This window comes from Ambystoma mexicanum, chromosome 11 (assembly GCF_040938575.1).
Source record: "Ambystoma mexicanum isolate Mex_15411 chromosome 11, UKY_AmexF1_1, whole genome shotgun sequence".
NCBI lineage: Eukaryota > Metazoa > Chordata > Amphibia > Caudata > Ambystomatidae > Ambystoma > Ambystoma mexicanum.
In genome coordinates, this window is record NC_090934.1 from 451,859,172 (window position 1) to 451,884,109 (window position 24,938).

The 24,938-nt window shown below is 43.3% G+C and overlaps 1 protein-coding gene across 1 annotated transcript in view; it reads right to left on the bottom strand.

Annotated features, from left to right (window-relative positions):
- LOC138503505 (tolloid-like protein 2) overlaps positions 1 to 24,938 on the bottom strand; it is a 189,435-nt gene that overhangs the window by 18,682 nt on the left and 145,815 nt on the right. Inside the window, exons 19-20 of the mRNA XM_069623290.1 lie at positions 13,110 to 13,225; positions 5,254 to 5,476 (exon numbers count right to left, since the gene is read on the bottom strand). Of these exons, the coding sequence (XP_069479391.1) occupies positions 5,254 to 5,476; positions 13,110 to 13,225 (339 nt within the window). The remainder of the gene's footprint in view (positions 1 to 5,253; positions 5,477 to 13,109; positions 13,226 to 24,938) is intronic.

The following is a 24,938-nucleotide window of genomic DNA, read 5'->3' on the forward strand; positions in this document are numbered from 1 at the left end:
GCTGAAACTCCAAATTTGTATCAACAGAGAATCTCCTGCAGGGATGACGTCTCCCTTTGAGTTGGTGGGATCAATCAACTCCAAAGTAAGCCACCTGGACATCCTCTCAACGCTAGTCGAGTATCCACTGCAGTCACTGCTGGAACAGGATCGCCATGGAGAGGAAAGCCAGTTCGTGTGCATTGCTTTTAAGTTGGCCAAGCGCTCCAGGAAGATCCTCCGGACTCCTAGGAAGCAGGACTGGCCGAGACTGAGCACCCTCAACAGAGTGTTGGTCGCAAGAAGCAAGGAAAGCCCATCTCAACAGCCAGGAACCGCGGTGGTGCTATTTGCAGTAGATGCAAGGAGCTGAAACAACAGCCACTTGTTTGAAGATAGCCTGTTGCGAGCAGTGACCATCCCATTGTAGTGCAGGAGTCCCCAGGCATCCTCCCTCTTGTCCCAAAGACAAAGGTCCAGGAACAACGAGATCTGCAGAGCTGCACAGGAACAGAAGCCATCTGCTGCACTTATTCTTTAACCTAAAGGTACTGTACAGTCAAAGAGAACTTACCTCTTGTTGTGTAAGCACTTGTCCTCGTTGGAGACTTGCTTGGTTGCATTTGTATAGTTGCTGCCAGCTTCTTTACCTCATAAGCCTAATCAGTGTGTGGCCCTACTTTGATTTTCTTCTATCCTACAAGACTTTTAAAACATTGGGAAAGACTTTCTACTTACCTGCAAGAAGTGCTTCAGTTCACCTAACTTTTGCTAACTTAACATTGGCTGGCCTGCCTCCCTGAATGACTTTTCTCTCCTCTGTTTAAGTATTTTCTGCCTTCCTCCCAAGAAAGGGTTCACTAACTTTGCATTAGGGGGTTATTGAAAGTACTTACCTAATTGAGAATAACTGTGTGGATATTTGCTTTATTCTAACCCCTCTTTTCTTTGACACTTCCTCTGAGAGCATTCTTAATACAAACAGTGATATATTAATGTCAACAGCACCCTAGCTATTGAAGTCACCTATGGGTGTAGGTAGTGCTTGTATGCCATTCCGAATGGGTATTTGCTGATTTAGAAAGTTAAGAGTGTGTATCTGTGAAGTGTATTTGTGTGGTGTTTTACAGTGTTCCCTCCTGAAGATGGCTTTCATTAACTGACTAGTAAATAAATTAATAATCGTTTTATTAAGAAACCCTGTGCGTAAGTGTTTACTTGAATACTTGTCACTGTGAATCTCTGTCTAACTCCCCTACAGCTCACATTAGCCCCTCTTGAGATAAGCCTGGCTACTCGTCCACACTACCAACCTGTGTAATACAGACTTATACCAAAGGTTAGGTTGCTATTGCCAGGAGGTCAGGATTGTTGTAGTGCACCCAAAGGGTACTGCAAACAGAAAAAGTGGTGCAGCAAATCAAGGAGCAAACAATGCAAGGAGTGCTAAACAGAAAAAGGAGAGCAAATACCTATTGATCTGAGAAAAGTATAGAAAATCTAGCAGCAATTCCTGCTGAGTTTCAACTATTTTTCAAGGAAGCCACTTTTTTCATTTCTTTACTGCTTCCAGGTGTGCAAACTGCAGCTAATGGCAAGTGGCTACAACTCACCAGGTACGAGTTACACCAGTCTGGCCAATTCAACAGCAAATGGCCTAAACACAGTAAAGGAAGAGCTGAGGGCACTACATTTGTTGACACTCTAGAATAGGTACATGTTGGACCTTCTCACTTCCATAGAGGGAGGAGTTTGTGCCAAGATAGGGAGCAGCTGTTGTACCATAGGGTCCGATGGAGAGGCATCAAATGGAACATTGGGTGCAGCCATCAATGAAATACAGATACTCCATGAGAAGATGACAAACAAAGCTAATGGAGTGCAATCGAACAATTGGCTGGACACCCTTTTAGCATGGGTGCCTGCTTGGCTCTCAGAAGTATTTCAAGTTACTGTCCCCACATTGGTCCTCTTGCTCGTCACCTTCTGCATTGGAAAAACTATTTTGAGACTCTGTAACAAAGGGACAGTTTATGTTGCCCCTGAATGTTGACAGGGTAAATGATAAAAATAAGCCCAATAACAAACTAAGGGTGAAAAATGTATGATGAAGTTGACTGGGTTACAATACCACCAGGAGATATAGAGAATTATGATGCCTATTGGATTTCATGTGGCAAATACCTCCCCTCTCGAGCTCTTCACTCCTCTACCTCCAACTCACTCAGGGTCAGTCGTTTTTCTAAGAAACGAGCCGGGGGTAGATCTCTGTCTTCGGCTGGGGCCTCCCTCTGGAACAGCCTCCCTGCCACTCTAAAACTTGAGGAGAACCATCTCCGGTTCCGGAAGCACCTCAAGACCCTCCTCTCTTCTTCTGCCTTCGCTCCCCCTCTCCTCTGCTGATCTGTTCTCTCTTGGCACTGTGCACCTTGCCACCCTCTGTCTTTTGGGCCCAGGCACCTGCTCATCCCGTCAATCTCCCGCACTGCCTCCGGGCCACCCCTTGCACTGGGGTCTGTATCTGTACCCATACAGCCCCCCTTTTTCTTCCTGCACTTATCGGACCTACCCTGTCTGCTGCCTTAAACCTACCACTTGCAAATTGCTGGCTGCATTACCACTGTTTGTCGCCTTTATTATTTATTTATTGTTATTCATCTCTTTCCACCTCTCCCCCCTTCCATGCACTTTTCCTCTCCCCCTTCTCTCATGCACTTGCACGTTCTCAATGTCACTGGGCCTAGTAAGATTGCTGTTTGTTCTCCCCTGTTCCCCTCCCTTGCCTTGTCGCAATCTGAAACACTTGTGTACGAGCGCGATAGAAATAAAATATCAATCAATCAAAAAGGATGGGTAGGGGCGTGTACTGATAGAGGGACCATTGGAAGACTAGGAAGAAGATGGAGGTGACATGAGTAGACTAAAAAGAATATGGATCCCTAAAAAGAAAGCAGCAGAGTGGGGACTGGGAGAAGGAAAAGAGTTAGTTATTGATGGATCAATAAAATGGCAGATAATGTGGTAAAAATGCAAGTTTAGTGTGGTATAAAGTCACAAACATATCAGCTGTGGGATTAGCCCACTAAGATGGGAGAGGGCTTCATTGATAGCCACACAGTTCTATGTACTAGTCTGGAAAATGCTTTAAATAAGCCTCACAGCATGCTTTTCACTAGAAACAAATTCACATTATAATAACTTGTTTAGTAGCCTGAGAGGCTGGCAACACATTGCAAATTATACATTACCAGGATCATAGGGTAAGAAATTAAAAGCCTTTGATCATTTCAACTTCAAGAAGCGAAGCTCATGGGTCCCGCAGAAAGGCAGCAAATGCATAACCATTTTATAATTTGGCATATTATTTATGAAACTGGTTTGCTGATGGTTTTAAAATGTCCCATGGCAGCTTCAAATTGCCCCTTTGCACATGTGTATCTGCAAAGAGGTTTGAAGAGTTCCTAAAATGCAACATTGAAATGGTAACTTGTCAATGGCTCACAGCTCCTCCAGTGTCATGATCAATTGTATTCCCATGAGAAATGGATGGAGATGACCGGCACCAGATGAATGAAGATCCGCTGGTCATCTCAAATGTCTCAATGTTTGCCACTAAGATGTGGGAATTAGCGGTTTTGACATCACAGAAGTGGTCGAGGGTGGTGTGGCAAGGTTTGCAGGACCCAATCATTTCAGGATAATGTATGTCCCACTATAGGGGAATGACATAGCTCTACCAACTAGCCTCACATGAAGGACTAACCAAATGTTTCAATGTGGTTTGATGCTAATTAGTTTGTATGATTATACAAGCTCTTTTCTTAGGGGCGTATCTTCGACAGCACCGTTCATGCAGTTCTGTTCCGCATTCTGTGTGAATTTTGCTTTCCCAGCTGTGCCTGGGCCCAGAATAAATTATGTTACTACTTGCTTGGTGTACACTCCTTTTTGGATTACTTTTGTAATTTGTATTGGTGAGTTCTGAGGCAATCTGCAGTACACTTTTGTCACTGAAGGAAAAAATATGGAATGATCTACCCCTACCATACATTAAAGGTCACAGAACTCTAAGGCGTCTTGCAATATCCTTCATATGTATGTTGGGAGATATTCTATTTCTTATAATACATGACCACACACTGTCATTCCATTTAACACCTTATCTCTTGCTTAATATAATGTAAGAGATTTTCTATTTGTTGATATAATCAATATAGAATCTGTTTGGATTTAAAAAAGCAAAAATGCAGCTCCTAATGTGCTGCAGAAAAATAGTTCAAGCAGTTTAATAAAGGAAGTGACAAAATGTTAATTTTGTGCTTTAAATTAAGTAATAACATGAAGTGTCTTGTTCACATGAGTAAAACTACAACAGTCCTTAAATTAAACATTCTACCATAAACAGTTCTTTGTCAATTACTGGCTGACATGTGTCACAGAAAATTGCTCATTCAGCAAGGAATGTGAAAAAGCTTTTCAAGGCTTTAATAATGTGCTTCATATATGTGCTGGCATTCTCTCTGCTGGCTCAAGGAGGCATAGTGACATCAAAACGAAGCGTGATAACTGATTACAGAGCAATTGTGATGTAATTTTCTTATTTCAGGTCAGTTGTGATGTCACAACTAGCCTGTAACAAGAACATTATTTGTAGGTTTGTATACAGATATTGCAGGCTGCCATGAATTATGAAATAAATACTTCTTACTCTTTTCATTCAATCCCAGAGATTTTCACACAAAAGAGGAGATAGTGCGACCACACCCACTTTACCCAAACACCTTCACTGAGAGGTGGCAAGGTCTCCTTCTCACTCTTAACAGTTAATCCTAGTAGTTTTCACTGGCAGGTGGCGATAATGTATCCTGCCCTCACCAATCAATCTCAGGGACTATCACTTAGTTTTCAATTTCAGTGCTTGTTATTCAATGTTTTAGAATTTTTTCTCTCATCCTTCTCCACGTTGTACAGAATTTAAATGTTTTCTCAATGTCATGGTCTTTACTAAATCTATGCCTAAAACAACAGGCAGCAAATATGGGTTAAATATCTATGCCTAAAACAACAGGTAGCAAATATGGGTTAAATAGAAACAAAAGCTTAAAAGTGAAAGCAATACTATTAGGTATTTTCAATAATTATGCATAGTACTTCTCTGCTGAGGAATCATGGGGTATGAGATATAGAAAGCACAATCCTAAAAGATAAACATTAACACTGTGAAGCTCCATGGGTGGCATGGCATGGATGGCACCGAAGAGGGTTCAGACGTACCTGTGCTGTAGCGAGGACTGAAGCCGAGGGGAAGGATTGGCCCTCTGTTGTTGAACTGCACCAGCATTGAATTCCCAGAAGACACCACTGAGGGGAGCTGTCCAGAGGCACAGGTCCTGTCCAATAAAACGGGTGAAAATGTGCTGCTCCCATCATACACTTTGATGGACTCGGAGATACACGTTAAGGTGGACAGGGCACCAACACTGAAATCTAGGAGTACCTGTAAGAGGCAAATAACAAGTTGCATCTCAATGTATATCTTCACAGCATTTAATTTGCAGATCTGCAAAAATCAGAGTATGAAGTAATGTATGGTTGGACATATTAGTCAAATAAATTGTGAAACAGAAGAACTATTATGGAGATTACGTCTAGTGACCAGCTCACAAATGTTTTTGTGACATAAACAAAGGAATGCACTGTGCCACTGTCGTCAATTGAGTATGAAATGATGTGAATATTCACAAATGTCTTCTGAATGTGCACATCACAGATGCATGCATTCCGATTAATCCAGTCTATTGGAATGCATACAACCCATGTGGTATAAGGGGACGTTTCTATGATTCACAAATAGACTGCACTTTAAAATTCATAACAATAGAACGCATTTGGAAGAGGCACAGAGGGGATGCTTGATGCATTTTTTTTTACCCTTCTCTGCAATCGTTTTTAACCAGGGGGGCAGCCGAAAGAATCACTGCTGTCCAACTAGCAGTTGTATCTCTAAAACAGGATAAGAAACAATGTTTTCTTTGTTTGATATTTCATGATCCTAGACCCTCTAAAAGCATGCCTCTAATTGTGTAAAGTGCTCGAAACACCCATGTGGGTGTCTCAGACACTTTAATACATTAAAGTCGGGCACCTTTGATCAGTGCTTTCTTTGTGCTGGAGCAAAGTGCCCAAGAAAAATGGTGGCACCTTTTTGCATACAGTGACCTGCTCATTTCTCACAAAAAACCAAACCACTCATTGTGAATAGTGTTAGCCATAGCTAGCAAATGTAGAATCAAATGTGTCTGATTAGGAACCATCAACTACCCTCCCTTTGCGTTGCTCACATTATTGTGCCAAGAAGATTATAGGTAATTTCAGATTTTTTTCTACATTGGTGAAGGCGGTAGAAGACATTGGGACTTGTTCCAAGTTTGGCAGTATTTCAGTGGTAAATCTGACAAAATACTGCTGTACAGAATTACTGTCACTGCGACTTGTTCCCAGAGTGTAAGTCCCCATTTCTGGAGTCTATAGGACTCCATGGAGATTTTGGCCGAATTTCTGATGGAAGTACTTTCCTGGTTTTTGCTATTTTTGGTGGTTCGGTGGAGGATTTACCTCCAGCATTTTGCAGGAGGAAAAACTTCCACCTAACCACCAAAGTTGTTGAACGGAGATCTGGTAATGCAGTGGTAACAGGATTGCTGCTGCATTACCACTGTTTTTTCCTGCACCCCCATACTCGTAATGAGCTCCAAGGAGTGGCAGTGTGGGCGACAAAAATATCTTTTGTGTACCCAACCTTGGGCCTGATTTACAAAGAGTTTTTTCAGTGCGATGTTCCCATTGAAAAACGCTTTTGTAATCAGTCCCCATATGACATACATGTGTATAAGTAAAAATCTACATTTGTGCCTAAAGTGAAAGTCCAGCTCTATAGATGCATGTTTTGGGAAGATTTCAAAATACACAAAACATTGGGTGCTTCACAGCGACTGGTATAATTTACTGCAGGCATTTCTGGCTTCAGTTTAATTCAAATGAATTGCTGCAATACAGTTTGCCAGCAAATTTGATTCGTTGCAGATGCAACCCATTGAAAAGTTGGAGTAAGAAAGAAAACATTGGTCTTGGTGCAAATTGATAACACAGTCATGAAACTTTGTAGTTTTACAAAGTAGGGATCAGGAATTAAGCATATATGTAGTAAATCTGTAAGTAAATCAATCTGATATTACTTTTTCGCAACAGTTTACTATGGGCCTCATTACACGGATGGCGGTGAACCATGGCGCTATTAGCGCCATGGTTCATGCCGGTAAAATACCGGCACCGCCTTGGTGGAAAGGGGAATTACCGCCCTATTCCAAGGTTGGCGGGGCGGTAATTCCCCCTTCCACCATTGCCCTTTCCCATTCCCATTTTTGCCCCATAGGGCTATATGGGAATGGGGAAGGCGCTAATTACGGTACCGTAATTAGCTCCCGGGTCCCTTTGCGGGTTGGTTTTTACCGCCTGCAAAAAGCAGGCGTTAAATTCCCCAACCCGCAAAGGGACCTCGTAGTAAGTCGGTAAGGATTTACCGGTACCGGTATTTTAAACCCTTACCGCCATCCGTGTAATGAGGCCCTATGTCTTTAACAATGATTACAGTTGGTCTCTATTTCATAATCAGTCTATAAAAAATATTTTCTATGAATAATTCTTAATTGTAGACATAATTGCCTAAAAACACTGGAACGGTCTGCTTGCCGCGTTTTCACGGAGAGGGCTGTGCACCGGCATCCATGCTTCACAAAGGGATGGGCTCAGAGATGCAGCAGGCCATCCGGCTGTTCTTCATAGAGCATGTTCTACCCCAGAGTAGGTCAGCTGAAGGGGAAAGCGCAATGATGGCTGAGTCTCCACTGAAAATGATGAACCTGGAGATGGTCCCCTAGTACCGTGTGCTCACCAATGGATCAACCAGATCCCTTAAACAATATTTTAAGAATTGTTCCTGGTATTGCATTAAGAGAATTCTTTGTGAACATTTAGTCAAAAAGAATAAATCCCACATAATATCCATGATGATTCAATCATTTAATTCAAAAGCACAGCAAGGACACAGATTGAAAACACAGCCTACCAGTGCATTTCTGACAATGTCCATCATCGGGGCTGAATCTGTGTCAGCATGCACCATGCTTATGAATCATCAAATATGTAATATGGTGACATACCTGTATCACCAGTGAATACTACTGAAGTACTCTCAACTGGTTAAGTGGGGCAAACAGCTCAAATGGCATCCGGCTTGGCCGTCTGGTTGGTTCCCAAACCACATTAAATGAAGGATGGCAATGGCATCCTCCATTTCTTTGTGAGCTTCTATCTTCACAAATAATTCTCTTAATTCAATACCAAAAATAATTCTTAAAATATTGTTCAGAGGGTCTGGTTGACCCAACAGTACTTGGCGGTGGGGGGATCCCAGGGTTCATCATATTCTGATCGGTTCATGTCCTGGTGCCGAGGGCGTTTTCACTGCAGTTTGTTGAGTATGGTGCCCATACTGACACATTGTTTTTGCATTGCTGCACCTGAAACAGGGGGGAAAGTGTCAATGTGCATTTGCAAGCATGGCTCATTTCAAGTCCCTCACTGAAAATACACTCACTGAACATGCATGAAGGTGTCTAGCTGATGGTGCCTGGCACATGCAACCAACCTCTCCCCCTGCACGCAAGTGCCTTCTGGGAATCAGGAGAATTGCATGCAGAGAATTACAACTGTACAATTCAAAGGTTGCTTTGTACATCACCAAATCTATGCCAAATGTATTTTGTGAATTGGCCCCATTGAGCTAAATGTTCAATTGAGGAAAATGTTCTGTGAACCTGCCCTCTCACCCGCTCCCTGGTAAGCCAGAAACCAAAAGGTCATCTGCTGAAAACATCTAAAATGTAAAAATGTAAAATTATGCAGAGATTTATAATTAGCTGAAAATACTCCAAGCTTCAGCACTATTAAGTGCATTGTGGTGTCATATGTTAGGCCCAAACCTCTTATCCGCAGTCTAACCTCATTTTTATGAATATTCAAATTTGTTGCTTGAAACCATATTCCCGTCCTGACGAGAGCAATTTTTTCTTCAGCACACACGCATCAATTAACAGAGTAAGCACAAGTCAACCTATTTAACATCACATACGGATATATTTGACACCACAGAAAGGCTTACTGAGCACAACCTGCACTTATCCCCTACATATTCATCATTCAGAATACACTCCAAAGGTCATGCCACTCTCCTTTATTGGAAATCCCCATTCCCTTCCCTTCCCATTGTTCCCCTGCTCTCTTATCTATCTATCTCCCTCCTAGACCTTGACACATTGTCTCCACCCTCAGTCCTCGTTTCCACTCTCTCTATTTATTGAAGCATATTGACTCTCTTCGGGTTGCTGGATCTTCTTGTCATGCTGTCTTTATAACTATTCACTTGCTTCAGCACCATTGTATGGGCCTGATCCCAACTATATTAGTGTTAGCGCCCATCGGTCTGGCAGTATTAGATCACGGGTTGGGCGCTAACTGTTAATCCCCATCCCCCCTTGGGTCCATAGGACCCAATGGGGAATTTTCAGGGGGAATTACCGCACGGTAATACCGCTGGTGGGAATTGCACCGGAAATGGGCATTTCTATGGCAAATTTACACCCAGCTCAGAGCTGGGGGTAAATAAGCTAGACTCGTGATAGGGCCAGCCCTCAAATACGGCGTTAATACCATTACCTCCACATTTAAGGGCTACCTCCCAACTCGCGATGTGGCTCACTGCCCACAACTGCAACATCATCTGCAAAGACCCCCAACCTTTTGTATGGACTGACCATCTCCTCTTATCATTTGACATTCGCATTAACAACCCGAACCACAAACAGTGCCCCCCTGCACCAGCATGTCTGACCAGAAACAAGTGTAACATTACCGCGGAAGCCCTCACTCCACTGGTTCTGCCATCCTAAATACGATCCCCGACACTTCGGACCTTAACTTACAAGTAGACACCTACAATGACGCCATGACCAAAGCCATTGACGCCGTTGCCCCACTAAAATTACGTAAAGGTAAACACAGAGCCCATCTTAACTCCTGGTACACACCTGAACTCAAAATACTCAGAAATAAAAAAAAGAAGATGGAAACCCTATGGAAAACGACTCCATCAGTGGAAAATAAAATCAATCTTACAAATGCCTCCTCCCTTTATAAAAAATAAATAATCTGCACTAAGAAGGAAGCCTACAATGTAAGAATAAATAATGCAGGCTCCAGTGCTAAAGAACTCTTAACTATCATGAAGGAGTTAGAAAACCCTAACCCACCGACGGACATGTCCGTGAAAGACCAACCATGGTGCACGAGCATCCAAGAAGCCCTTACTAATAAAATCACTGGCCTGCAAATGAAAACTGAGAACAAAAGACTACAACTTTCCAGTAGTAACTCCCCTACCCCTAGCTTACCCACTACCCCTAACACCAACCCTGGCTTCACATTCAAAAAGGTCACTATACCAGAAGTCCAAAAAATCATAACCTCCCTCAAACCCTCAAACTGCAAAGGTTATCAAAGATGCAGAAAGAGACCTCTCCCCATTCATCTCCAAGCTAATAAATCTATCATTCTCCACCAACTCAGTACCCAACAATTTGAAACAATCATGGGTCCTCCCTCTTCTAAAAAAACAGCCCCTGGACCCAGCCATTCCTACTAATTACAGGTCTATCACCACTGTTCCCTTCCTGATAAAAATCCTTGACAGAGTTGCTTACCTGCAAATTCAGGATTACTTAGAGTTCAACCAATTACTAGGATTGCGTCAATCTGGCTTTCGACCTCAACATGGAACAGAAACCGCCCTTGTTGACCTCAAAAGTCAGATTGATGACATTAAAGATAAGGGTAAGGCTGCCATCCTACTTCTCGTAGACCTCTCAGCAGCCTTCGACCTGGTCGACCTAAAATACTCGGTAACCACCTCTCCTCTGCTGCCCATTTCTCCTCCTCTGCGGTCACGTGGATACAGTCCTTCTTGGCCAACGGAACCATGAGGGTTTTTTCCTCTGTGACAGCAGCAGACCTCATCCCCATCACCTGTGGTGTCCCACAAGGCTCATGTGTTTCCCCCACTCTATACAATGGGCCTCATTACAACCCAGGAGTTAAGGGTTTAACGGCGCCGTCGCCGCCGTTAACCCTTAACGCCTGATTACCATTTTAACGCCTGCTTTTAGCAGGCGTTAAAATGCAAGGCGCTAACCCGCCTTGGTGCTAATTACGGCACCGTAATTTACGGTGCCGTAATTAGCGCCTTCCCCACTCCCATTATGCCCTATGGGGCAAAAATGGGAATGGGGAAGGGTAAATGGGGAATGGGGATTTACCGACCCACTCACCTTGGAATGGGGCGGTAAATCCGCCATCCACCATGGTATAAACGGAATTTACACCATGGTGGTAAAGTAGGGAACTTACCGCCTGGGTTGTAATGAGGCCCAATATCTTTACAAAGCCTCTTTTTGACAAACTGGACCATCTGGGTGTCACCTACACAAACTACGCGGATGACACCCAGATACTCATCACCATCTCTGGCAACTACAATGCTGATGTCACTAGGATCAACGAAATCTTCTCCGTCATTCAGGCTTGGATGGCCACACATGGCCTCTGCCTGAATGACGAGAAGACTGAACTGCTCCTTGTTGGATCACCTAATAACCTACAAAAACTGAGCTCAGACTACTCCAACATCATCATCGATGGCAACACTATCCCTGTCGCTAAAAATGTGAAAACCCTCGGCTTTTATCTCGATGCCAATATTAATCTCACTAAACAACTCCACTCGACCGCCTCAGCTACCGCTTGCACAGGGAAATTAATTAGAGCCTGCAGACTAATAGCTGCCTCACGCTAGCTAGAACTCTCATACAATCTAAGCTAGACTATTGCAACAGCTTCTACCTAGGTGCCAACCAATCTGTAATCAGTAAACTCCAGGTTCTCCAAAACAATGAGCTACGAGCAGCACTAAACATTCCTAGGCGAGAGCATATATCCGCCACCAGAATCACATGCAAATGGCTCTCCATTCAACAGAAAATCGATTTAAAAACTCTCTGCCTCACTTACAAAGCCCTCAACCACCTAGCCCCTCCCTACCTTACTAACAAATTCACCATGAAACCGGCCATCAGAACCACCAGATCCTCCAACACTCTATGCCTCACGGTACCCAGATTTACTTCTAAAAGAGCCAGTGGCTTGAGCTTCACGATCCTCGCCTCCCAACTCTGGAACACCCTGCCCTTGAACATCAAATCGTCCAAATCCTTCCAGTTATTCAGGAAACTTGTCATTGGGTGGCTACTAACAAAAAAACAACCTTAAGCTAGACCTAGCTACAATCTGTATATATTGTACATGCCTCACCTATGCCATTACTGTAAGCATTAACTACCACTGTCTGTATACACTGTACATAACCTTGCTAATGTACTACTGCAAATTACTATGTACTGTGCCTTGTAACCTGTCCTTAGCGCCCTTTTACTCTCGGGTCCGGAGCGCTATATAAATAAAATAAACAAACAAACAAACAAACTGAAATGCTTGTGGGGCAGGTTTGTGTTATACAAAAGCCAAAAATACGTTCTCTTCTAGTAATACATGCAAAGTCAATTAACAGTCTAACGGGAACACCAAGCAAAGATGTTCTGCCACACAGAGCAATACAGCAATATAGCGATGACTAGACTTAGGGGAAACTGATTTTCAGACCCACCACAGTATTTGGAAGGGCTGACATGTAAAGATTGAAAAGCAGTGAGACAATGTGGCTCAAAAACCTATTTATTCACTTTTTAGTACGGATAAATGTCGCACTGCCTATGTTTGCCCAATCCTTTGCTACGTTATCAATTCAATAGATACATCAGAGAAATTGCAATCATTTTAAAACAAAATCATAATTCAGTTTGAGTAGTCACAAATCTGCTAGCCCTTCTTTGAAGAATCTTTGTCAGACACTAAGATTCGATCACAGCGCCAGAATTATTCTGGATGGAGGAGTGGCTGCTCACCTTATTTGATGGCACTCGGATCATCCAGAGTGAGCCATTGTTGTTCGGGTACAAAATTCGGTAGTTGGCTGGGAAAATATATCCAGTGGCATCAGAAAGTGTAATCCAGGGAACGGCTGAAAGGGAAAATGTATACTTTTGAGATTGGGAATGCAAGGGAGAGGCACAAGGGGTGCATGCCTTCATCAACCTGGTTCTGCTCAATGGCTCAGATCACTTTGCCAGTTTAGGTTCAGAAGTAGCTGTCTCTGTAATTTCCGGCTCAAATGGAGTGAGATAAGGAGTGATTAAGTGAGTAAACAAGGGAATGGAAAAAGAGAGACATAACGTGATGAGAGAAAGATAAAAGTGAGGCAAAGAAGAAGGCTGATTAGACTTATAATACCATCAACTTCAATGCACTTTGGTTTGGTCCTAAGCGTGTGGCCAATCAGTTGATCTGTCTACATGTAATAACTGATTCCTATTGCACAGTAATAGTAATGGGTTAAATAACCCACATAAAAGAGTACAATTGAAGAGATCTGGGTAATCCCTGAAAATGTGACTCCTGTGAGCAGGATCTTTCTTGGAGAATGGTGAGGGTTTTCTTTCTATAGGAAGACATGTGAAATTCATTTCTACAACTTCTCAATAACAATGCTAATTGCATTGAACTTGAACATATCTTCACTCATATTCTGATTTGAAGGCTCCGTTTGCAATGACATTTAAACAATTGGGGTTTGTTTTAATGGTATAAAGCTAGTAAGAAGTGTGAAAAATGTTGAAAATGCTAAACCGCCCATGCGTGCCCAATTAATATTTTCAAGTAATTACGGGGATGGCCTTCAACCCTGCACCTCATTCTTAACCATATGCACCCCAAAACATCCTGATCCTCTGGAACAGGCCGGCCACTGCTCCACATCGCCAGAAACACTGTGGTCATGTCCCCCATTCTGTTACTTTGAATCTCGTGCTTGGGGCCAGGTGTCAAGCATGCCATGTCTATGATAAAAATGATAAAACTCAAAGGTTTCTTATTATAGCACGTACAAGCAGTGATAGCAATATCAAATATGTGTTTCTATTTCTAGTGAAGTAGATTTGCATGCGCTGAAAATACAAAAACACATTTCTAGTGCCAGTGCAGGTGTCCCTGTTCACACACTAAATGGGAGAAGTGTTTTCTATGTTCTGGTATTATTAAATGTTTGTGCTAGAAAAAGAAAACACAAGGCCCTCGGTAGGATGTCATCAAGCTCTCTTCCTCAGGTCCTCTGTCTGCTTGAGCATTCAAACCATATCACCTGTAATGTTTCACATTTTCAGAAGTTTGAATAATTAGTTAACAGAAGGCTAGAAATGTGTAACAGGGTTTCCAACTTTTAAAGAGGAGCTTTTTAACATTTGGATTGTTTGCTAAAGGACAAAAACTTGTTTGCCTGCACATATCCAAAAGACAACTTTCAATATTAGTGATATTAGTAATTGTGAGAATGTTTTGGTTTGGCGATTCTCAAGACTAAGATTTCTTCATGGTGGAAATTACAACCCATATTTTGTATGACATTTGAATGAAGCCTATATATAAAGCTTTAGGCAACAAGCCACAAGGCCTAAAACGATGCCAAATATGAATAATAGATTTTAAAATAAAACTCTAGGTGTCTGTGACAAATCAACTTTCAGTGCAACAGAAGTCTAGGGATGAATATCAGTTTCTAAACATCAATCCGCCCCACACCTCTAGTACATCAGAAGGGATCCAAACAGATTGGAACACAAGTAAATTATAAACCTCCTTGTCCAATTTTTGGTAACGTGGACGGAACCGCAGGCTTATCTCTGAAAGGTTGTGGATCATTGGTTTGTTGCAACACAGCGAAAATACAAATATTTCCCAATGATAAAAATAACTGTCCAGTCAAGTTTGTATTAAAAAATCTACTTTATTATTATTACAACAGATAGATATAGCACACTACAAATTACAACCCACACTGTAGAGGAACATAGAGGACAGAAGTTTCACGAAGGAAAGGGATGCACTTTGGAAACTGACAGGAGGATAGTCGGTAAGGTAATCAGTCTTACTGTTCAAGGTTATTTGGTTTCAGCAGCAAGGGGCAGAGGGTTGTAACTGTGTCTAGGGGCCTTCACATGTACCTGGTGCTTAAGAAGTGCTTAATTCCTGACATCGGCAAGGCGGCTCCAGGGGGCCTGGCAGCTTCTGAGACAGAGTTCGAGGCGGGAGACAGCTGTGGGGATCAGGCGGCAGGCAGGTCAGCAAGCGAGGCTGGATGGATGGACGGCTTCGGGCTGTCCTACACAGCGGCTCGGGGCAAAGAATTGTTGTCTCTGTGCTGGTTTGCAGATCAGGACTGCTGGTCGAGTTGTCTCGGATGGCTCTGGTTACTGCAGCATTACAACAGTCAGCGGTGCAGCCAGTTGTAGTTCGAGGACTTTACTGTCCCGAAAATGTCCTTAAAAGGCAGACACTTGTTGATGATTGTGTGGCACTCCTAGCTTCTTCACATGGCTTCTGTTGTCCTTTCAAGATGGACAGCCAAAAGTTTAGGAGACTGTTTGCAGGCAATGGCCTTGTCCTTAGTTCAGATACTCTCTGGCACTTCCCACCTAGGATGCTTGCTGTCAGAACCTAGAAGAGCATGTTACGTCCTGGCTGGGTACAGTATTGGAACTTGTGGCCTTCCTTCACTGGCAATAGATGTAAGGTACACTGTACCTTCAGCCCAGGTCCAAATGAGTCCTTCTTAATACCTTTGAAGTCGTTGGATGATCTGCTATGTGAGGAGTTCAACCCTCTTTTAAAGTCAAATGGGCCCTAGTGATTGGTGCAAGATAAGCCTACCTTAATGAACCAAAACTGGGTCCCCACCAACAATCTTCTCTTATGCCTGAGGTCAGGACCAGAGTGCTCTGCAACAGGAGAGGTAAGTGGGGACAACATATACCTAAGTCCCACCCATCTTCCTGTCTGTTGTGGATCAAAGTGTCTCTCTGGTTAACCCTCTGTGACTCTTAATTAAAGCACGGGTCTCCCTTTAAGTTTGTGACAAGAGCAGACTTCCTGTCTCCCTCAAATCAAATATTTCTCCCCTCTGAAAGGGGTCCACTCTGCAGGGGTCCCTACGGTAACTGATGGACCCAGACATGTCATTCAATGCCTTTCATACAGAGGGGTGGGAACTAGTTTCAAGATGATACATTGCATACCAAAGGGGTGTTAGCCCCGTTTTCCTGTTGTTTGTCTGGCAACCAAGCCCCTTCCACGCTTGCCTCAATTATCTCTCATTAGCATGCACTGCCACCAGCCGAACTAAACCATACGAAAGCAGAACCATGGAGCCTTTGATATTTTAATTAGACTGCCCATGGCCGGAGGAAGGTGTCCCTTCCCCCTTCATGAGATACTTTGATGTACCCATGGCTGTCACATTCCATCTGCACATGACATGGGAGGATGGTGCCTGTAGGCTGTGTCCTCCCGGATTACACATGACTATGCATTTTGTACGGTGAGCGAAATATATGTGTGCGTAATGGCCTTACACATTTTCAGAGGTTGATATCCCACCAATCATTTTCATTATCAAAAAAACTAAAAAAAAAGCCCAGGCGAGCACACACTCCCAGTGCGGATGGTCGAATTCCTCACAGCAACCCAGAACTTGAGCTGATGTGAGAATATTGACAGTGAGCTGGAAACCCACCATTAGCGATAAACAGACCAGTGAACAGCATCAGTCAAAATATAAAGACTTCTCTCTTATTAGCAAATAGAGATTATTATTGACATCCTCTCAACCAATCAGAATGCTCAGAATGCAGTCAATAGCTAGTTGTAGCAGCTGTATTCTGACTTTAAAAGGAGGCAGGGAACAACAACGACATTTTCCCTGGAAGACTTCTTTCCTTTCTAAGAGGAAGTTTTACTTTACTGCAATATCCTATTTAACACACTAAGGAGAAGGCTAAAAACATGGGAACAGGTTTTCACTTTCTAATAGAGAAACTGTATACTTTGAATCCTAATGCATGCTCATGTTAAACTCACTCCAGTTTAACCAGGTTTGCAATTAAAATGCTTAACTTTTCAAGACAACCTTGTGTTAAGAAGGATTTCTGAACTCTGTCCAGGAGGGGAAGAGATTCTGAAGGCCAGCCTAGTTTCTTGGAACAGGGTAACCTCTGGACAAGCCAAACCAATCAGGGTAGCTATGGCAGGCGGTCAAGACTAAGTCTCAGGAGGGGTGAGGGTGACTGAAGGACCTCAATGAGCACACAGAGCAAGGATACTTACACATTACTCCAGACAGGTGTTATATTAAGGCCTTCGTAACATAGACCATAGCAAAGAATCACAGTAACATTAAGTAAACCAATATATCACACTCAATACAATATATATAAAAGACCAGGGGGATCTAAAAGGGTGACTGCACGAAATATGTTGACAACCTAGATGGGAAGGAAACAGGCAGTGCAGTTAATCTTTAGGCCCAGTTCAACATCAGTTATTCACCTAACTAAGAGGCAGTCCAAGCCCTAAGAAGAGGGGATCCTTGTGCTCAATAGTACATGTATGTAAACGCACGCGGTTGTTCCAATGGGCAAAACAGGGTCTCTTTAGGGGTCTCTAGCAGCTTGGGAAGGTGGATGAGGCGATGAAGAATAAGTTCCCACTATTCAAGAAGGACCTATACTTGAAGGCAGAGGTGGTTCGAGAGTTCGGGATGGAGTTGCTATTGCGTAATAGCAGTGGACAGAAGAGGGGCCGCCAGGGGCCACTTGCGTAAAAATGGGCCACCAGTTGGGGTATTGATTACTCACCGGTCCCTGATGCAAGGAGACCCAAACTTTGGCAGGTTAGTCTAATTTGGTTGCAGGTTCGAATGCGGCAAAAAGGACGTCTCGGCACCTTTTAGTTCCTGAGATCCAGCGATGATTCCCAAACGAGACAGTGGCAATTTCGCCAATCCGGGTGGATGAATCGCCCCAGTTTCACTGCAGCAGGCTTCAGGGGCAAGAGGGTCACAAATGCAGCGGACTAGGAAAGGACATCGCTGCAGCAGGGCAACACAGTAACCGCATTTACTCCGGTCCAGGCGCACTCGTCTCATTTCAGACCTGGGAATGCCAAGCGTACGAAATTCGGTGTGAGGGTGCCGTGGACACAGAGCTAGCAGTATACCAAGTTTCGAGGGCCTCCTCGAAAAGACGGCGGAGACAGAGCAAAAGAGCAAAAGTCCCGCATAAGCTGGTCAGCCCACTGGCTGCCCCAGGGAACCTTCCGAGAAAGCTTACTTACAGGTTTTGGTGAAGGTGCCGAGCATAGTTGGTCCCACTATTCCAATGGGTCGAAGCATCTTTGCAGACCTTCTAGGTCGACCGGATGCAGAGGGGTCCCACGGGACGACAGCGGTCTCAGGGTGCCAAACCTTCCAGCGGGTCACCAGCAGTTCCTCGACTCAACTTTGTAGTTGTAGGATACTTGGATCCTATCCTTTGTTCAGTGAGAACTCAGGAGATCGACCTGGTAGTTGTGTTTCCAGCCTCCTCTTATCCAAAGTTCCCCTTGTGCCAAAATGGAGAGGACCCAATGGAAAATCTGCTCACAAACACTCACTCCATACGTGGACCAATCACAGACCACGGTGGTCTCAGGCATTCAGGACACTCTAGACTCTCTGGCACCCAGGATGTGTATTGAGACCAGACATCCAAGCCCACATCCTGGAGGCACACACATAAGGCATGCAGAAGGCCGCAAAAGCATTGGGATTCACAGGAAAATGCATGACCAAATAAGGACTGGCCTGGATCGACTCGACCTGTAGAAGGTGAAGGGGCAAAATGGCCAAAGTACAGGACAAAGAACCTTGTGGCATGGCGATTTTGGAGCCTGGCCACCTATTTGTGCCAAATGCGGTTAACGCGTTTAATATGGTAGGAAAGGGTTAAAAAATAATGTGAAACGATAGCTGCCACCAGTCCTGTCCATGACACATCTGCGTTGAGGAAAAGCACTTGTGGATTCGTTTGCTGAAGGTGCAGGAGGCAGCTTTCTTCAGCCACATTTTCTTTTTTTTTTTGTTGCAGAACTTACCAGCCTGCTCCCCCTCCGTGTAGCACTGCGAGCACTGGGCTCTTGCTAGTATTGGGAGGCGGGGCCGCTGGGAATCACGTGTCGTGATCACGTGACTGACCTACGATCTTCAAAACTGCACTGCAGCCGCCCGAGCGGCGTTGAGGAAAAGCACTTGTGGATTCGTTTGCTGAAGGTGCAGGAGGCAGCTTTCTTCAGCCACATTTTTTTTTGTTTTTTGTTGCAGAACTTACCAGCCTGCTCCCCCTCCGTGTAGCACTGCGAGCACTGGGCTGTTGCTAGTATTGGGAGGCGGGGCCGCTGGGAATCACGTGTCGTGATCACGTGACTGACCTACGATCTTCAAAACTGCACTGCAGCCACCCTTGCGGCGTAAGCCCTGGTGGCAGAAGGGCTGGAGCCGCTGTTTTGCTGTTTGGCTGTGGCCGTGTACGTGTGCAGTGAGTACTCCAGTTTAGAGGTACTTTGTTCCGTTAGCTACATAAGCCTGCAATTGCCATAAGGGTAAGGGGGAGAGACGGACTCTGGCAGCTCCTTAAGCTGTCGGGCGTTCCTTACCCTGTGGCTGGATAAATTGTGAACCTTTGCTTGAATTCAGAGAACCAAGTGTCTGTTATATTCTATTTTTAAGCGTCCTACTCGAACTTTGAAAGCACCCAATCCAACCACTGTGTGTCTATTGTTGTGATAACATTTTTGTATTTCTTCTCATTTTTAATTTTGAATTGTTGGCTATTTCCAATTTGTTTCATATGGCCTATTTATTAACTTCTGGTATGCCTCAAAATTTACGTCAGAAGGGATTGACAATACCTGTGGCACGACTCCCTTGTCTCTCTCGTAGGATTGTCCATCTTCCTTCCGTTACTATGTTAGGTAGCTCCCATTGCACAAAGATTCCATCAACCCTTGATCACATTAGTGAAGTTCTTCCAGTTTTTGACACTCTGTCTCCCTATGAGCCCTTAACGAAGGAAAACACTAAAAGTGACGCCATGAGAGCGGCTCTTCCACTCTCAGACAACACAATGTTGCATACACCCTTGCCATGTATGACTACGAAAAGAAGAGGCACTAAGCACTTAGATAGACCTTTAACGTCCTCTCCATGTTTCGAGCCTGAACTCTCACTACATGCTAGACACTCTGATTCGAACAATTCGATATTGCAGGATTCTCAGAGCATAATTAATCTTATTTCAGCCAGTTCACGTTTGGAGTGTTCACCAAGTTCCCCTTCAATTTCCTTTGTCTATCCGACTCCTCGCAGAGTCCAAATACAAGTCCCACAGGGACTTTCTTTTCAAAGTGCTGTGGGAAAACTCACTTCTCAGAATCCATCTAACACTTCATTAGCTAATCTGGTGGACAAAACAAACATGCCATCTAAGAGCCCATCTCCTGTCACAACAACATCACCAGTGCGGACTATATTACCAGTTGATTCTCATCTCCCTTTGGCTACCCTCCCAATAGAAGCCAGGGTTGCTCTATCAACATCCGACATTACTTTGGCCGCTATGCAGTTAACTTTACAAAGTCTGTTTAAACTATTTGAATGTCTAGATGCCAAAGTTACTGCTCATTCAGTAGAAGCACACGAAACCTTAGTACTACTCAAGACTTTAGCTGATAATCTGTCATCAAATCCTCGCGATTCTTGTCGAACTAACAATACTCATGATGACGATATTTCAATTGTGACCATCGTATCTACAAGTCCCATGTCCCTTAAGTTTCCGCCTCCGCAGATTATACCGGCAATTGCGGATATTATTACTTCTGAAGGATGGCTGAATCCTGCCACCACTTATGATCTGGTGAATGATGCACATACCACTCTCCCAACTGATTCTTCTACCTTAGTGCTCTCACCCCCCCTATCCCCTATGTCTTCTGCGATTACTGAGAAAGGAAATGATATTCCGTCCTTACCAGCAAGAAGAAACAGAAAAAAGACCTCCAAAATTTCTCACAATACCCAGAAAAAAAACAAGAAAAATTCTAATCTGGTTACTTTGACATTACAGAAGCAAACTATGAAAACTTTCTTTCAAACTTTAATCCCGGTACCTGAGTCTTTGCTAGCACTACAAGCTCCTCAAGATCTAATACAAGCACCAGTGTCTAAACAACTTACACCTACGCTTTTTCCCGATTCAGTTCCTACTATTAGTAGTGCAAATTCTTGTCCCCTGACCCAAGCGACAACTGCTTCTTTGGCAAGTAAGCCAGTTCAAACTTTCAATCCTACACAATCGATAGCAATACCGTCTTCCTTAGTGCCTCCCATCTCTGGTCTGCAGAATCCTAAACCCATTTTAGGACTTCCTACTGTACCTCTGGGTAATATTGTAGCGTCTTCTCCAAACTTGATTTTAATTGCCCCACCTCCGTGTCAGAACCCTTTACAGTCCAATATTGGGTCCTCTATCCCAGTGTTGCCTCCAGTGTCAATTACTACCATGGCCTCTAGCCATCCTCCCTTAGATGCTTTGATTCGTGAACTTGAGTTAGCCTCCACTTGCCAACTTCCAAACAAATGTAAAGGCCAAACAAACTCAGCTGTTAAGTGACAAAATTGTGTCGTCAGCCACCAAAAAGAGCATTGACTCTTCCACCACAGTCTCGGCGGAACAAATACGTGAGGCTGTAGATGCATATTTGGTTTCATGCTCTCAGTCTATCCCTTCTAAGCTTTCCCAAAAACCAAGTGGTCCAAATTCGTCGCTGAGCCAATGGCTCTTACCGAGTTCTATGCCAACATCCATAGTAACTCAACAATCTTCTCTGCGTACTGACAATCGCCCTCACGCCACTCCAGCTCACGCTTCAGATCCATCTAAACCTAATCTAAAGGATCCTTTTCATTCTGTAACCCATAATTCCCGAAATAACATCCCAGTGGTACCCACTTCTCATCCCTTGGCACGGCGCAAATGCCATTCTTTAATTTTGAAGTGTTGAGGAGGAAACTTTGGCACCTATGATTTAAAACGCCGCAGTGTGCTCAACATCTTCTCTGAAGTGGTGGAGCTCGACGACATAAGCTCGAGTGACATTGAGCAGATTGAATTCATCTCTGGGAATACTTGTTCGGTGGTGCATTTGTGGATACCTTCGGGTATCGTTCTAAATACCATCTGGAAATCAAAATTGCAATTATTTTCGATGGGGTTCTTATTAGCACAAGACCCAGCAATTATAAATGGGGACTCTAATGTAAAGCAACCATCTTATCAATCTAGCGCAAGCCTCCCTTCGATGCAGAACATTGGTCGTGCCGAGTCGTATATGTCATAACCATTAGAAACATTTAAAGACCATCTCATTAATGTTGCTAGCTGGAACACTAGAGGTTATTCTCATCTACAAACCTCTATTGCTAACTTCCCAGCTGTCATGGACATAATAGCACTACAGGAAACTTGGCTCCTGCAAACACCTGTATGGAACAATTACGAGATCGTTCTGCTTCCAGCCATTGGGAGTCAAAGACGTCGACCATCATCAGGTTTATTGACAGGAGTAAACATATCCAGTGGTTTCGCCATTGAAGCCTGGGATTCCGTTTCTGCCTTTATCCAACTTGTTAAGATTACAGGTCCAGCACACACCATTGCATTGATCAATATCTATCGCAATCCTCTAGGGTTGACTGATACTGCTTTTTATACAGGTTTGTCTAGACTTTTAGATTTTGTATTCCTTTCCCAAGATATTACGGATACCCTCATCGTAGGTGATCTTAACTTGGACTGTATTAATCCTAAAGTAAAAATCACAATGGAGAAGGTTAAGCGATGGACCTCCTTTATGTCAAATCACCATTTTCACATGACCAATGGTGAAATTCAAGGCGATATTCCGGCTCAGCCCACATGGCATAGAGGTTCCATATCTACTACAATTGACTATATGTATACACATACCAACTTATCTGGACAAATAAGCACTTTTAAAATATTTCCACAAGTACATAGTGATCACCACCTACTAGTGCTTACAATTAAGTGGAATTATTTACCTATCAAAAGGTCATACTATACGAATGACCTAATAGTTAATAATGCTAAAACGCGCCTTCGTTGGTCAAATAGTAACTTGTCCTCTCTGGCTCGTTTAATCATCTTAAATGATAGTTCTACTTAGTTAGTATACTAACCTTCTCCTTACTTTTGATTCTCGTATGAAAAGTAATGAGCTTCTTCCACACAAACATACCTTCAATCCATTAATCAAGGCTAAAAAGACTGAATATCATAGTGAAAAAAGAATGATTCTTAAAACAAATTTGCCTAACTCCATTCAACAGTTGCAAATCGTTAAAAGCAAATTCCATAATTGGATGAAACAACATCGTGCACACATTTTACAATTAGATGGTGAACATATGCTCAAATTAATAGCAAATAAGAATACGGCCGAAACTTGGGCAATTTTCAACCAATGTGCTAATACATCTCAAGGTACTTTACAGGTCTCTAGTGTTACTGAGACCCAATGGATTGAACACTATTCTAGCCTATATGCAGACTCATCTTTTGTGCCTTTGGTCAAACTACCTAGCCACTCCGAGCGTTGGTCTCTTGCTTGTTCCCCACTTATACTAGAAGAATACATCAGACATATTAGCTCTTCTCGGGCTAAAGGCCCTGATGGCCTTAGTAATCATATGTTTAAATTGAACCCTACAAAGTGGGCTGAAATATTAAATAATCTCTTCCAATCTATCATCAGGACTCGCGAGATTCCCAACTCTTGGAAAACATCTATTATCGTCCCTATTCACAAAAAGGGCGACCGCACTTTACCGTGCAATTATAGACCCATTGCCCTTCTTGATGCCCCCGGAAAGCTTTTTTCAAAACTTATTTTGAGGGACTTTAACATCTGGACCAAAGCAGCCCATGCAAGAGACCCGTTTCAAACTGGTTTCCTTTCAGGGCTAGGCACAAACATTAACTTGTTCTGTCTTAACGCTCTCAAATCTCAAGCGCAAAATACCAAACAAGCACTTTATTTTGCCTTTGTGGATCTCCACACGGCATTTGATGCCATCTCTCGTCCGATTCTGTTTGCAAAACTTCCCAGAGATAAGTGTCCGCCCACTCTACAACAAATTATTCAGTTGTTGCATGGAGAAACCTCAGTGCGCATTAGACTGAACCTAGAAGGTATTCTATCTAGAGCAATTCCAACTGCTCGTGGCCTTAAACAAGGCTGCTTTCTTGCGTCAGCAATCTTCAACTACTATATGTATGATGTGCGCAAGGTTTTCGAGGAAATAACATCGGACTCCCCCAGGATAAACAATTGCCAGATCCAAACTTTAATGTATGCCGACGACTTGGTGTTAGTTTCCAAAACTCCAGTTGGATTACAAAAACTTCTTGATGGCTTTAATAGCTATATACTGGCCAATGATTTACATGTGAATACAACCAAAACCCAGGTTGTCGTCTACAGACCACGTAATACAATAAGATCTATTTCATCTTGGTCTATTAATCACATAAATCTGGCGATAGTATCAAGCTATGTTTACCTTGGTATGGTCTTTGATGCCAGTGTCACTACTAATGCTCACCTCGATGCTATTAAGTGTAAGCTTAACTCTGCCATCTCCCAAACCAAAATTATAATGCATCGATACAGTGCTTTTTCAATGCAACCAGCTGTCCTCTTTTGGAAACAAAAAGCCACCCCATGTA